General features: G+C 51.9%; 1 protein-coding gene across 1 annotated transcript; it reads right to left on the bottom strand.

Annotated features, from left to right (window-relative positions):
- Positions 1-237: 237 nt before the first annotated feature.
- On the bottom strand, positions 238-13013 carry LOC738883 (cytochrome P450 2F5). Its single transcript, XM_016936041.2, has 9 exons — positions 12598-13013; positions 12340-12502; positions 8457-8606; positions 7326-7486; positions 6811-6987; positions 5997-6138; positions 4071-4258; positions 3353-3494; positions 238-1063 (listed from the first exon to the last, which is right to left on the bottom strand). The coding sequence occupies exons 1-9, from the start codon at positions 12970-12972 to the stop codon at positions 882-884; spliced, it is 1680 nt and encodes a 559-aa protein (XP_016791530.2). The 5' UTR covers positions 12973-13013; the 3' UTR covers positions 238-881.
- Between the last annotated feature and the right edge of the window lie 1699 nt (positions 13014-14712).

Here is a 14712-nt window from a genome sequence, read left to right as displayed (position 1 = left end):
GCCCTTCATCTCTTGCATATTCTCTCTGATATCTCGCTGTTGTCTCCTTCTTCCTTCTCCTCCTCTTCTTCTTCTTCTTCCTCTCCTCTCCCTCCTCCCCCTTCTCCCTCTCCCTCTCCCTCTCCTTCTTCTTTTTTCTTTCTTCTTCTTCTGACAGGGTCTCACTCCCGTCTCCCAGGCAGGAATGCAGTGGCGCAATGACACCCCATTGCAGCCTCAACCTCCCAGGCTCAAGCAATCCTCCTGCCCCACTTTTTGACTTTTTGTAGAGTCAGGCCTCACTCTGTTGCCCAGGCCGGTCTCAAACTCCTGGGTTCAAGCGATCCTCCCACCTCAGCCTCCCAAAGTGCTGGGATTACAGGTGTGAGCCACTTCGCCTGGTCCTGCTGCCTTTTTCTCTGTCTTGGTTTCTCTGCCTCTCTGGCTTCAGGTCCTCTCAGCCTTTACCTTCAAGCCTGTCTCCAGGATACAATTTGTCCCACCCTAGCCACCCTAAAGGTGAGGGCAAAACTAGCCAGTGTCTCCATCTCTGCAGCCAGCTCCCTTCTCCCCATCCTAAATGACTGTCATCCTCACTTTAATTCAGCCAAGACTGGTTTGAATCTATTACAAATGTACTAAGAAATGATACAAAAAGCCCAGAAAAGGGCGTGCCATAGAACAAGCTCTGTGGGTACAAAAAGACATGCCACATCTGCCTCTGCCCTGCAGACGGGGTACAGATTGGAGGGATGGGGGAAGGGCACGCGGCAGGCACAGCATGCAGGGAAGACAGCGTGACTGCCAGAGGGATGGGGGCAGACCGTGGACCAAGAAGGGGACGTAGCAACCCACATGGGTGGGCCTCATCGCTCACAGGCGAATCTGGAAGGGCCGGGGCGTTAGCGCGGGCGCAGGCACAGCTGGAAAGGCCCCGGCAAATTGCCGAGACCTGAGCTGAGCGGGGTCAGGTCGATGTCCTCGGGCGCACCCAGCGGCTGCAGCGAAAAGCTCTGCAGGATGGCGGTGAGGTACAGAAAGAGCTCCATGCGCGCCAGCGACTCTCCCAGGCACAGACGGCGCCCTGCAGGGGTGGCAGGATGGGGAGCGGCGGTGAGATAAAATGAGGTTAGAGGCTGCAACCCCACATTCCCAGAGGAAAACATAAGAGGAAAGGAAGACAGCAGCTGGGGACATCACAGATTCACCCATGTAAAGATCTGGGAAAGATGCTTTAAACTGTGAAGTGGAATGACCTGGGCTGCTTGGGTTCGAATCCTGGCCCTGTCACTACTAGTTTTGTGATCCTGGACAAACCACACTTTCTGGGTATTTAAAATGGGGATATGAAGGCTGGGCGTGCTGGCTTAGGCCTGTAATCCCAGCACTTTTGGAGGCCGAGGGAAGAGGATCCCTTGAGCCCAGGAGTTTGAGAGCAGCCTGGGCAACACAGCAAGATCCCATCTCTATAAAAAATTTTTTAAATGTGCAAAGTGGCACATGCCTGCAGTCCCAGCTGCTTGGGAGGCTGAGGCGAGGGGATCACTTGAGCCCAGGAGGTCCAGGCTGCAGTGAGCCATGATCGTGCCACTGCCCTCTAGCCTGGGTGACAGCAAGACCCTGTCTCAGAAAGAAAAATAAAAGGAAGGATAGTAATAGTGCCTCATGAGGCTGCTGTGAATGGTAAACACAGGGAAAGCAGTGAGGCTGTAAGTAGCTTACCATGGGCCATGCACTACTCTGAGCATTACATCACAATTAATTCTAACAACTCCAAGAGGCAGGCCTTAGTATTATCTCCATTTTATAGATGTGGACATTGAGGCACAGAGAAGTGGAGTAACATACCCAAGGCAACACAGCTAGGGGGTGACAGATGGGATGCAAACCCTGCTGGAATCTGGGCCACACATTCCCAGAGGAAAACATAAGCTCTTAGCTGGGCTCTTGTAGAGGCAGCACTTGACGCACAGTAGGCAATATGGTAAGTTACCTGCTATTATGCCAGTTGTTTTTCCTTTTCCTGCTACTGAGTAAAGAGGGAAGTATTTTTCAGCAGGGTAAAGAGGAAAGCCAAAAAACAAAACAAAACGAAACAAAAAAAACCATCCCTAGAACCACCTAAACTGCGCCACCCAGTGGAGACGTAGACAATGACCACTCCCAAGTTCAATTATTTTTTTTTCTTTTAAAATTTTTATATATTTTTTATTTTTGGCTAGTCAGTATTTTTTATTTTAGAGAAAGGATCTCGCTCTGTTGCCCAGACTGGAGTGCAGTGTCATGATCATACTCACTGTAACCTCAAACTCCTGAGCTCAAGTGATCATCCCACCTCAGCCTCCCAAGTAGCTGGGACCGCAGATGCACACCACACCACATCTAGGTAATTTTAACATTTTCAGTAGAGAAAGGGCCTTGCCATGTTGTCCAGGCTGGTCTTGAACTCCTGGCCTCAAGCGATCCTCCCGCCTCAGCCTCCCAAAGTGCTGGGATTACAGGTGTGAGCCAATGTGCCTGGCCCAAGTTAAATAATAATTATCATAATTATTATTTATTCATTTTTTGAGATGGAGTTTTGCTCTTGTTGCCCAGGCTGGAGTGCAATGACGTGATCTTGGCTCACTGCAACCTCCACCTCCCGGGTTCAAGTGATTCTCCTGCCTCAGACTCCAGAGTAGCTGGGATTACAAGCATGTGCCACCATTCCTGGCTAATTTTGTATATTTAGTAGAGACAGGGTTTCACCATGTTGGTCAGGCTAACCTTGAACTCCTGACTTCAGGTAATCTGCCCGCCTAGATCTCCCAAAGTGCTGGGATTACAGGTGTGAGCAACCGCCCCTGGCTGTTAAATTATTATCATTATTTTTTTTGAGACAGAGTCTCTCTCTGTCGCCCAGGCTGGAGTACAATGGTGCAATCTCGGCTCACTGCAACCTCCGCCTCCTGGGTTCAAGCAATTTTCCTGTCTCAGCCTCCAGAGTAGCGGGGACTACATGCACCCGCCACCACACCCAGCTAATTTTTGTATTTTAAGTAGAGACAAGGTTTCACCATATTGGTCAGGCTGGTCTCGAACTCCTCACCTCAGGCGATCCACCCACCTCAGCCTCCCAAAGTGCTGGGATTACAGGTGTGAGTCACCATGCCCAGCCCCAAGTTAAATTTTTAATCAACCTCCCCACCTTGCTTCACGAGGATTTTAGTCACTACTTGCCTATAGGAGCAGAGTTGAGAGGAGGAATGAATGTCTCTGTGCATCCAAAGCTGAGAATGGGTGGAAGGAAGGAGTGAGAGGATTTGGCAAGTGGAATTAGGATGAGGAATGTAGGTAGAAATTGGGCCAGAAAGACTCTGATTCCTGCCCTCACCAGCTGAGAAGGGCATGAAGGCTGGGCTCTTCTTGAAGGACTGATTGGCATCCAAAAAATGCTCGGGGTTGAACTCCTGGGGCGTCAGGAACTGGCTGGGGTCGTAGTGGACGGTGTTAAGGAGGGTGATGACATCGGTGCCCTGTGTGGGTGAGGAGGTGGACTTAGCAGTGTAGGAGGGCTGGGAGGCTCCCAAACTCCTTTCCATTGTATTGGGCTGGGTGTCCTGGGGACTTGATAAGGGGTGGGTATTGGACACAATCGGGGGCCAAGGAAATATGTGTGGGTGTCTAGGATTCCAAGTGATGGGTGCTATATGCTGTATTATTGGGGACTTTGGCAGGGATGTGGGAAACCCCCAACCTTTGTGGGAACAGATGTGGGGTTTCTGGGAAAAAGGAGGGGTCTCTGAGAATAGCGTTTAGGCCCAGGGGATCCTCCAGATGAAGTTCCAGACCCCAGGGCTTCCAGGGAGGGGTTCTAGGAAGGGGATTTGTCATGGTGAAGGGGTCTAGTCCAGTATGATATGAGATGGGGTCCTGGCAAAGGCCTGAGCTTCTGGATTTAAGGGTCTGAGATGTCTGTAGCTAGGGCTTGGGATGCCAGTTGCTAAGGCCTGGGGTGTTCATGGCTAGTGCCTGGGATACTCCTTGCCAGTGCAAGAGCCTGCGATGCCTCCTCTTAGGTTGCCTGATGTCGTTTGCCAGGCCTAGCGCACCTTGGGTATCAGGAAGCCGCGAAAGGCCGTGTCCCTAGTGACGCGGTGCGGCAAGTTCATGGGGATGATGTCTGCAAAGCGCTGCACCTCGTGGATCACCGCGTCTGTGTAAGGCATGGCCGCGCGGTCCTTCAGCGCCGGCAGCCGCGCGCGTCCCACCACGAGGTCGATCTCCTCCTGCACGCGGGCTGGAGGGGAAGGGGGAAGCGGGGTCGAGGGTATCTGCGGGCGCGACAGGGCAACCAGGCTGAGAAGAGGTGTGTGCGTGTGTGGGGAGGCGTCTAGTCAAAGTCTCCCAGCGCGGGGCGCCACTGCTGGGGCGCACGTGAGAATTAGCTAGAGCTGGCCGGGCGCGGTGGCTCACGCCTGTAATCCCAGCACTTGGGAGGCCCAGGCGGACAGATCGCTTGAGCCCAGGAGTTTGAGACCATCTGGGCAACATGGTGAAACCCAATCTCCACAACAAAATAGAAAAATTAGCTGGGCTTGGTGGCGCACACCTGTGGTCCCAGCTGCTTGGGAGGCTGAGGCAGGAGAATCACTTGAACCCAGGAGGAGGAGGTTGCAGTGAGCTGGTATCAGGCCACTGCACTCCAGCCTGGACGACAGAGCAAGATTCCGTCTCAAAAAAAAAAAAAAGGAAAGAAAAAGAATTAGCCAGGGTCTGGGAGGAAGTGGGTCAGTGAGGGTGAAAGCTTGGCTTGTGCAAGGGCCTGAGTGTTGGGTTGTGTGGGCAGGGCTTCAGGGAGGCCTGGAATCCAGGACCTGATGGGATTTCAGGAGCAGTTTTGGGGCTCTACTGGCTGGACGGTAGGTCGAGTGGGTGGACTGTGTGGGAGGGCTGGAGATCAGGGGCAGAGCAGGGGATACACCCAGAGATGGAGCTTGGGGAGGTGGAGCAGCAGACAGAGCTGTGTGTGTGGGCCAGGCTGCATGGGAGAGGTAGGGTTCCCTGGCAGGCACATGGCTGGGGCTCCAGGGCAGGGCTCTGAAGCCGGAGGTGGACGCATGTGGTGGTTGACGCAGTCGGCACAAAGCAAGACTAAGCGGGTGGAGGCAGGAGCGGTGGCTCACACCTGTAACCCCAGCACTTTGGGAGGCCAAGGTGAGAGGATTGCTTGAGCCCAGGATTTGGGGACCAGCCAGGGCAACACAGCGAGACCCTGTCTCTACAAAAAATAAAAAATTAGCTGAGTGTATTGAGTGTGGTGGTGCACGCCTGTACTCCCAGCTATTGATAAGGCGGAGGTGGGGAGATTGCTTGAGCCCAAGGGGCTGCAGTGAGCTGTAATTACGGCACTGTGCTCCAGCCTGGGCGACAGAGTGAGTCTGTCTCAAAAACAAACAAAAAACTAAGCAGAGCTGGGTGTAGTGGCTCACGCCTGTAATCCCAGCACTTTGGGAGGCTGAGGCAGGTGGATCACTTGAGGCCAGGAGTTTGAGACCAGCCTGGCCAACTTGGTGAAACCCTGTGTCTACTAAAAATAGAAAAATTAGCTGGATGTGGTGGTGTAATCCCAGCTACTTGGGAGGCTGTAATCTCAGCTACTTGGGAGGCTGAGGCAGGAGAATCCCTTGAACTTGGGAGGGGGAGGTTGCAGTGAGTGGATCGAGATCACACCACTGCACTCCAGCCTGGGTGACAGAGCGAGACTCCGTCTCCAAAAAACAAAACAAAGACAAAAAACCCAACAATTAAGCGGGTGGGATCTGGGTCGGGATTCGGGCAGGCTGCGTGGACCTCATGGGCCATGTGGTGGGATCAGCCTCCGTGTGGGTTTGTGGGTTTGGCTGTGGAATCCTGGTGCCAGCAGGAGGCTATATCAGACCTGGGAGGCGGGACTGGAGGCGGGGCCATGGCTCCCTGCTCTGGGGTGAGGCTGGAACACATGGGCACCTCCACGCTGCTGTGTGGGTGGGCCTCACCTTGAACTTTCGGGTACTTCATGAGTGCCAGGAAGGCGTGGCGCAGCGTGGTGCCCACCGTCTCGGTGCCGCCAAAGAGCAGGTTATGTGTGGTCATCAGCAGGGTATCCATGTGGAAGTGGCTCAGCGGGTCCTCCTTCTTCTGCCGTGGTAGAGGGGTGGGGATGTGAGCCAGGGATGGAGACCCCTTCACTCTAGACCAGTACAACTGCTGCTGGGGGCCCATTCAGTCCCAGCTGGGTTTAACTTTCTTTCCCTGGGAGAGCCGGGGAACGGAGAAGGGCAGGGCAGGGAAAATCTCAGCTGCAGGGCCTACAATTAACTTCTTGGATAGAGTTTGAATGACTTCTTTTTTTTAAAAAAAATACGTTTTATGTGTGTATGTGTGTATGTATGTATGATGTATGTATGTATGTGTGTATGTATGTATGTGTGTATGTATGTATGTGTGTGTGTATGTACGTGTGTATGTATGTGTTGTAGAGACTGGGTCTTACTATATTGTCCAGGCTGGTCTCGAACTCCTGGACTCAAGTGATCCTCCTGCCTCGGCCTCCCAAAGTGCTGGGTTTACAAGCCTGAGCAACTGCCCCCTCCGCCCTGCCCCACCTCCTTTGATGACTTCTTAATGAGCTGTAAGTTGGCGGTGGCTGCCAGTGGCTCCTGGCTCCAGCCCAGCTGGGCCAGATGCTTCAGCTTCTCCAGGGAGAAGGTCCCCCAACCCTGCCCCATCTGGGGTCCCTGTGGGTTTGAGGCAGGGGCAGCAGGAGAATTTCAGGTCAGACTAGAGGTGGGATTTCCAGGTAGGGATTACCTCTGCCATCTTGGTGAGGAAGCAGTCTATGAAGTCCCGGGGAGATCTGGGGTCTAGTGAGGCCTGGTGGTCGTGGACGCTGTGGGCGATGAGGTCTCTCAGGCACTTGAAGTTCTGGAAGATGCGTTGGTGCGGCCCGGGCACCCAGTTCAGGAGGCTCGGGAAGATGTTGTACAACTGGGGGCCAGACAGAGTGGGAGGGTTTTGGAGGAGGACGAAGGGTGTTCAGGGGCGAATGGGGTCAGTGTGGATTAGGTAGGCAGGGACAGGGTCTCCAAGGGCAGCCAGGTCCGGGGTGGGGGTTGGGGCTGAGGGGGAGTGGGAAGGAGGCAATGGCAGCCAGAAATGCTCAGTGGAGGGGAGTGGGCGTGGCCGTGTAACTCTGGGTGGGGTCAGACGGGAGGGGGCGGGCCCTGGGTGGGCCATTCACAGCCCTTTCCCCGCCCACTGTTTCCTCTGCATTCCTAGATCCTGCGGACTCCACACCCCGTCCCTGCTGGACTCAGTTGGCTGACCTCGCCCCAGGGGCTGCTCATGATTTGGAAGTTGTCATTGATAAGGCGGATAATGGTGAGCAGACGCTCATCATCGTAGTCGAAGCGGCTGCCGAAGAGCACGGAACAGATAATGTTGGACACTGAGCGACTCAGCACAAACGTGGGGTCAAAGGGCTCGCCTGAGGGTAAGGAGTGCAATGGATCAGGAAGACGTGATGTGCAGCACACCAGACCTCATGCAGCAACACCATTAATTTGCACAACATCCGACTCAACCATGGCAACGTGTCTTACGGTGCAAACACGGGCACATGGTCACAACATGCTGCTTAACAACACCCCAAAAGCATCTGTCAATGCCACAGACAGCACCGAACCCACAACTTCCTGCAGCACATCGACAGCAACAACGCCCAACCACAGAACCGGCTATTCTTGGCAACACAACACACAGCACGCGACATAGCACAAGGCAATCATCAGGCATCACGGAACACAACAACACAGGGCAACAGAACACCCAGCAAATACGATCACAGTACATGCCAACACACGACACGCAGTGACCTAACAGCCAGCCTGGAAACATCCCAAGACACGGTAACCACACACCAACACATAATGCCAGCATACCGCTACATAATCCTGCCACACAACACACGCTAGTACACAGCAACCCAGCCTGGGCGACAGAGCAGTCAGCAAGCAGAATCGCTTGAACTCAGGAGGCGGAGGTTGCAATGAGCTGAGATCACACCATTGCACTCCAGCCTGGGCGACAGAGCAAGACTCTGTCTCAAAAAAAAAAAAAAAAAAAAGTAGAATGGATGTGAATTATAAGGATGAACTGGATTCAAAGGCCTGGCCAGACATGGTGGTGTATGCCTGTAGCTCCAGCACTTTGGGAGGCAGAGGCAAGAGGATCATTTGCACACAGGAGTTTGAGACTGGCCTGGGCAACATAGTGAGACCCTGTCTCTACAAAAAATTTAAAAATAAGCTGGGTGTGGTGGAGCACACCTGAAATACCAGCTATTCGGGAGGTTGAGGTGGGAGGATGGTTTGAGCCCAGGAGGTCAAGGCTGCAGTGAGCCAAGATCGTGCCATCCAGCCTGTTAAGAAAAAAAAAAAAAAAAAAAAATTCCTGACCTTCAGTTTTCCGCAGCTCCGCCAGCAGGAAGCTGCCCTCCTCTAGGATTCGCTCCTCAATGCTTCTCTTCCCCATCCCGAAATTCCGTAGAATCTGGATAGAGAACCGTCTCAGGATCTTCCATCGATCCCCATTGGAGAAGGCGATGCCTGGGGAGAAGAGGAGGGGGCCAGCTTAACCGGGAACTCATCCTGAGGCCACTGCCAACCCAGGTCCCCTTTCATGGTATTTGCTGGGAGAGGGACAGAGTTTGGAATCTCCCTGGCTCCTTCCAGTAAGCCCTTCTGGACCCTCCAGCTTAGGGGTCTCCTTCAAGCTTCCATAGGACCGTGGGCTTCCCTCGCGACCGTCCTATCACTCTGCCTCTGTTTCCCCATTAAGAACCTGATCACTCTGGGCTGTTACTGTCTGGTGATGGGGCTGTCTCCTTCACAGAACTGTGAAGGCAGAGTGGGTGCCTGTCTTGGTCACCACTGTGTCCTTAGCATTGTCCAGTGCAGAGGGTGTCACACAGGAGGTGCTGGTGATTAGTTATTGATGATGATTATTATTTTTGGCGACAGAGTCTCGCTCTGTTACCCAGGCTGGAGTGCAGTGACACACCATCTCAGCTTGCTGCACCCTCCGCCTCCCGGGTTCAGGTGATTCTCCTGCCTCAGCCTCCTGACTAGCTGGGATTACAGGTGTGCACCACCATGCCCACCTAATATATATGTGTGTGTGTATATATATATATATATATAGAGAGAGAGAGAGAGAGAGAGAGAGAGAGACGGAGTCTTGCTCTGTCACCAGGCTGGAGTGCAGTGGCACAATCTCAGCTTACTGCAACCTCCGCCTCCCGGGTTCAAGCAATTCTTCTGCCTCAGCCTCCCCAGTAGCTGGGATTACAGGCATGTGCCACCACGCCCGGCTAATTTTGGTATTTTTAGTAGAGACGTGGTTTCACCATGTTGGCAAGGATGGTCTCGATCTCCTGACCTCGTGATCCACCCGTCTTGGCCTCCCACAGTGCTGGGATTACAGGCATGAGCCACCGCGCCTGGCCTAATTTTTGTATTTTTAATAGAGATGAGGTTTCACCATGTTGGCCAGGCTGGTACCAAACTCCTGACCTCAGGAGATCCACTCACCTCGGCCTCCCAAAGTGCTGGGATTACAGGTGTGAGCCATCGTGCCTGGCCTGCTTATTGATTATTAAATGCATGAATAAGAGAGATAGGCAAGAAAAATAAGCACCAGGACACTGGGAATTCATCCAGGAACAAAACAGACCCCGTCTCTTCTCTTCCTGGACCCAGAATCTTTGCACAGGCTGGTCTTTCCCAGAGCACTTTCACCCCTTGCCTTCTCCTGAATACTCATCTTCATTCTTTAGGTTTCAGCTTAGAGGTCCCCTCTTCCAGGAAGCCTTCTCTGGCTCCTCCTCCCTTCTAGGCTGGGCCAAGTGTTTCTCTAGGGTTTCCATAGCTCCCCAGGCTTCCCCCATCCCAGCCTGGACCACTCTGGGATGGCACATTCTGGTTGGTGATGCCTGTGTCTTCCACTGGACTGAGGCCTACTATAGGATAAAGTCTCAGATGTGTTTATCTCTGGTTCCTCTGGACCTAGCAGAGAACTAGATACTAAAGAAGAAGAGAAAAAAGACTATAGTGTATTGCCTGCATTTTTATGCATTGTCTCATTGACTCCTCATAACATGGAGTTAATGCTATTATAGTTTTCTCATGGTAGCAAACTAAGAGGAAGAGAAGGGAGGCCTCTGGCCCAAGGGTACACAGCTAGTGAGTGGCAGAACCCTGCTGTTACCCTCTGTGCTGTGTATTGAATAACTAGATGGTGGCTATTTTTGGTAACAAACGATGTACCCATCCAGATGTTTTCTGTGCAAAAGTAGCAAGGTGACTTTCTCAAGTGTCCTGTCTCCTCCTCCTTGCATCTGGTGTACCTGGACAGGTAAGGTCATCAGATCAAGCCAGGGAAGGGAGCATGAAGGAGGGAACGTGTACCTAATACACAATATTGTAATATTGTACCAGAGCTCTCTGATTTCAAATCCTGGGGCAGCTGGGACCCATCTAATGCAGGAGCCAGGGAGAGCCCTAGACATTCTTTGGAGGTGAGGAGAGAATAGTCCAGGACGCAGGTCTCCAGGATCCCCTTTCCAATCATGATGGCTTCCTTCCATCCTTCCTTCCTTCCTTCATTCTTTCCCTCCCTCCCTCCTTCCTTTCCTTCCTTCTTTCCTTTTTCCGTTCTTCCTCCTTCCTTCTGTTGGTCCCTCCTTCCTTCCATCATTTATTGGGTCTTGTCACATAGCTTCCTTTGAACAGAGATTTGTCTTTGAAATAAAGTTTGGGGCTGGGTGCAATGGCTCACACCTGTAATCCCAGCACTTTGGGAGTCTGAGGCTACTGGATCAGGAGGTCAGGCATTCAAGACCAGCCTGGCCAACATGGTGAAACCCAGTCTCTACTAAAAATACAAAAATTAGCTGGGCGTGGTGGCGGGTGCCTGTAGTCCCAGCTACTCAGGAGGCTGAGGCAGGAGAATGGCATGAACCTGGGAGGTGGAGATTGCAGTGAGCTGAGATTGCGCCATTGCTTTCCAGCCTGGGCAACAGAACGAGACTCCATCTCAAAAATAAATAAATAAATAAATAAAGTTTGAAGACCACAGGACTAGGGTGATTCCAAGCCTTAGAGGGACAAGATATTGACATAGATGAGGTTTTAAGTGAATGATATGAATTGCTGGATGGCTGAGGATGGAGTTGAGTTTGGGTTAGGTTGGGAATGACAATGGGGAATGAAGGGGGTTATAAGATTGATGATAAATTGTATTTGAAGCTGGTGATGGGGTTGGAGTTGGGTAGGATGAGGAAGATTGATAGATTGGGACTGAGCTTGAACTTGGGGTTGGGTAGATATGTGATGGGGTTGTTTTGGTGATGGTAGTGAGTTTAAGATTGAAAGCAAGAACTGAGAACTGGAAATTTCAATAGGCAATTGGGTTAGGAGATGGGGCTGGGATTGGGGGAAAGTAGCAGCAGAATTTAGTTTGGGCCAGGAGCAGTGGCTCGTGCCTGTAATCCCAGCACGTTGGGATGCCGAGGTGGGTGGATCACCTGAGGTTAGGAGTTTGAGACCAGCCTGACCAACATGGCAAAACCCCATCTCTACTAAAAATACAAAACATTAACCAGGTGTGGTAGTGTGCACCTGTAGTCCCAGCTACTCAGGAGGCTGAGGCAGGAGAATCGCATGAGCCTGGGAGGCAGAGGTTGCAGTGGGCCGAGATTGTGCCACTTCACTCCGGCCTGGGTGACAGAGCAAGACTCGTCTCAGATTAAAAAAAAAAAAAAAATTCAGTTTGACTAAAGGGACTAGGATGGGGTTGATAATAGAATTTAACGTGGGGACTGGGATGGGGTTCATAATGGGAATGAAGGTTGGATTGAGATGCCGTCAGTGTTGTGGATAGGGATGAAGGTGGGGCTGATGTGGTGAACGCTGGGGAAAGGTTGATGGGGACTGGGATTGGGTTGAGGTGGTCAGTGGGAACTGGGGCCACTTGACTGAGTTGGAAAGTTGATGATGCGGTTGGGATAGAGCTAGGGATTGGGATGACAATGGGGTTGGGGTTGGATGGAGATGAGGAGTGGTGCAAGAGTACAATTCAGGAAAGTGGTGGGATCTGGAGGTGAGGAAGGTGGGACAGAATTTGCCATAGACCAACACTGCCTCGCTGCATCGCATTTGGTGTCATCAGTGATGTCAGCAGCCCTGAGTGTCAACAAGATTGAGACGACAGTCTCTCACCCTCACCCCCTCCCTCAATATGGAAAAGGCCGAGAGCAGAGGAGACAAGGACGAGGCTTACCATTGCCCTTGGTAAAGTTGAAAAAGGCAGGGTAGTCACCGCGGCCACTAAACTCCTCTCCCTGGTCCACCAGGGCCTCCTTCACAGCTTGGTACCCGCTGAGGACCACCACCCGCCTGGGTCCCAGGTGCACTGTGTACATGGAGCCATACTCCTTGCTCAGCTGGGGGTAGGAAGACAGAAGTTACAGGGGGGCCTGTGGCCATGGGACCCCTCCTCCTTATCCTTCCACCATCACCCAAGCTAAGGGCCTTGCACCTTAGTGAGAGAAGTCAGCATGTCTTGGGAGCGAAGCAGCAGCAGGTTTCCCAGGATTGGGAGGGGTCTGGGTCCTGGAGGCAGCTTTCCTTTATCTCTTGAGCTTAGGGTCAGGAGCAGACAGACGAGAGCCAGGAGCAGGAGTAAGATGGCTGTGCTTATGCTGTCCATGGTGAAGGCAGCTGCTGGCGTGTGGAGGGCAAAGTGGGAGAGGACATCGCTGAGGAGAGAGTGAGATCCCTCCTTTCCATCTCCCCTGGGACTTACCTTCCCTAGGCCCTGGAAATGAAGGCAGATGGAGAGAAGGAGACAGGGAGAGGCCAGGGGATGGGGAAGGGAGGGAGAAAGGAGGAAAGAGGCAGAGATAGTCAACATACAGACAGATAAGGAGACAGAAACACAGAGACAGAAATGGAGAGAGGCAAGTGATAGAGGAACAGAGACTAAGAGAGGCCAAGAGATATGCATAAAGATAATGAGAGAGACAGAAAAACAGTGAGCGATCTACATATCTACAGATGTCTGTCTACCTATCAGCCATCTATCATCTATCATTCTTTCTTTCTTTCCTTCCTTCCTTCCTTTCTTTCTTTTTCTTTCTTTCTTTTTCCTTTTTCTTTCTTTCTTTTTTCTTTTTCTTTCTTTGTTTCTCATCTATTATCTAACATCTATCATCATCTATCTATCATCTATCTATCTATCTATCATCTGTCTATCCATCATCTATTCTTCTATCATCTATCATTGATCTGTCTATTATCTATCTATATCTATCATCTATCTACTATCTTCATAATCTATCATCTGTGTATCATCTATCTATTATCTATCTATCATCACCTGTCTGTCAAGAGACTGTCATACAGAGACAGTGATAAAGAGAGATCAAGACACACAGGGACAGAGACAGACAAACATAGAGATAGGGAGAGCCAGAGAGCACATCACAGAAAGAGAGAGACTGACACAGACTAGAGAAAGAAAGAGACAGAACTAGACAGACACAGAGCTAGAGAAAGACAAGGGAGATTGAGTGGAGAGACAGCGAGATGGACACTGACTGAGAGTCAGAGACGGACATGGAAGGATGGAGAGAAAAAGGGTAAGAGGGACAGAGAAAGGGAGAGACAGAGCTAGACACAGAGACTGAGGGAGACGAGAATGACAGACAGAAACAGATACACAAAGACAGAGTCACATAGACAGAGATGGAGAGAGAGAGAGAGAGAATAAGAGAGGCAGGGAATATTAGAGCCACACAAAGAGACAGGTAGGCTGCAAAGGGCAGACCAAGAGAGACTGAGGCCGGGCACGGTGGCTCACGCCTGTAATCCCAGCACTTTGGGAGGCTGAGGCAGGTGGATCACTTGAGGTCAGGAGTTTGAGACCAGCCTGACCAACATGGTGAAACCCTGTCTCTACTAAAAACACAAAAATTAGTCAGGCGTGGTGTTAGGCGCCTGTAATCCCAGCTACTCGGGAGGCTGAGGCAGGAGAATCGCTTGAACCCAGGAGGTGGAGGTTGCAGTGAGCTGAGATCGAACCACTGCACTCCAGCCTCAAAAAAAAAAAAAAAAAAAGAGAGAGAGAGGGAGAGAAAGAGACTGAGACAGAGAGGAAGGGCACAGGCAGAAACAGTGACAGGAAAAAATCAAGTGTTGCCAACCACGGGGTCGCATTGCAGAGAGAGATGCCACCTGCTTGGTGAAGCGCCAGTACAGAAATCCCAGTGCTCAGAACAGAGACATGAGAGCTCTCAGAGGAAACAGCAAAAAAGATTCCTAGCCAGTCTCAGAGACAGAGATTGGAGCTGGCGACCCACCCTCTCTTGGGAGACACCCCCTCCTTCTCTGCCTCCCTCACCGGGGCCCTTTACCTGCTGAGCTGAAGGAGACACTGGCTGGGCTGCGCTAGAGCCTGCAGCTCTGGGTGTGCTTGGGGGGTGGTGGGGCAGAGGTTGTTCTTAAGTTGTTTCTGCCCACACCCTCCTCCTTAACCCCACTTTTCTTGTTCTCGCTGTGAACTTTAAATCCCTCCCATCATCTTGCCATACCTTTCCTGCGGCCCTCGGGCTCACAGCCAGCTGGAAAGGTGCCGTGGGAGGGGGCTGCGCCT

This window comes from Pan troglodytes, chromosome 20 (genome assembly GCF_028858775.2).
Source record: "Pan troglodytes isolate AG18354 chromosome 20, NHGRI_mPanTro3-v2.0_pri, whole genome shotgun sequence".
Classification (NCBI taxonomy): Eukaryota; Metazoa; Chordata; class Mammalia; order Primates; family Hominidae; genus Pan; species Pan troglodytes.
The sequence above is the reverse complement of the archived record's forward strand: the minus strand, read 5'-3'. Positions and strand labels throughout refer to the sequence as shown.

Excerpts from the sequence above, each read along its gene's own strand:
- LOC738883 (XM_016936041.2), bottom strand. The coding sequence starts at position 12,972 with ATGTTGACTATCTCTGCCTCTTTCCTCCTTTCTCCCTCCCTTCCCCAT. Across the intron at positions 7,487-8,456 it reads GGAGCTGCGGAAAACTGAAG|GCGAGCCCTTTGACCCCACG; the intron begins GTCAGGAATTTT and ends CCTTACCCTCAG. Across the intron at positions 6,139-6,810 it reads TCCTCACCAAGATGGCAGAG|AAGAAGGAGGACCCGCTGAG; the intron begins GTAATCCCTACC and ends CTACCACGGCAG.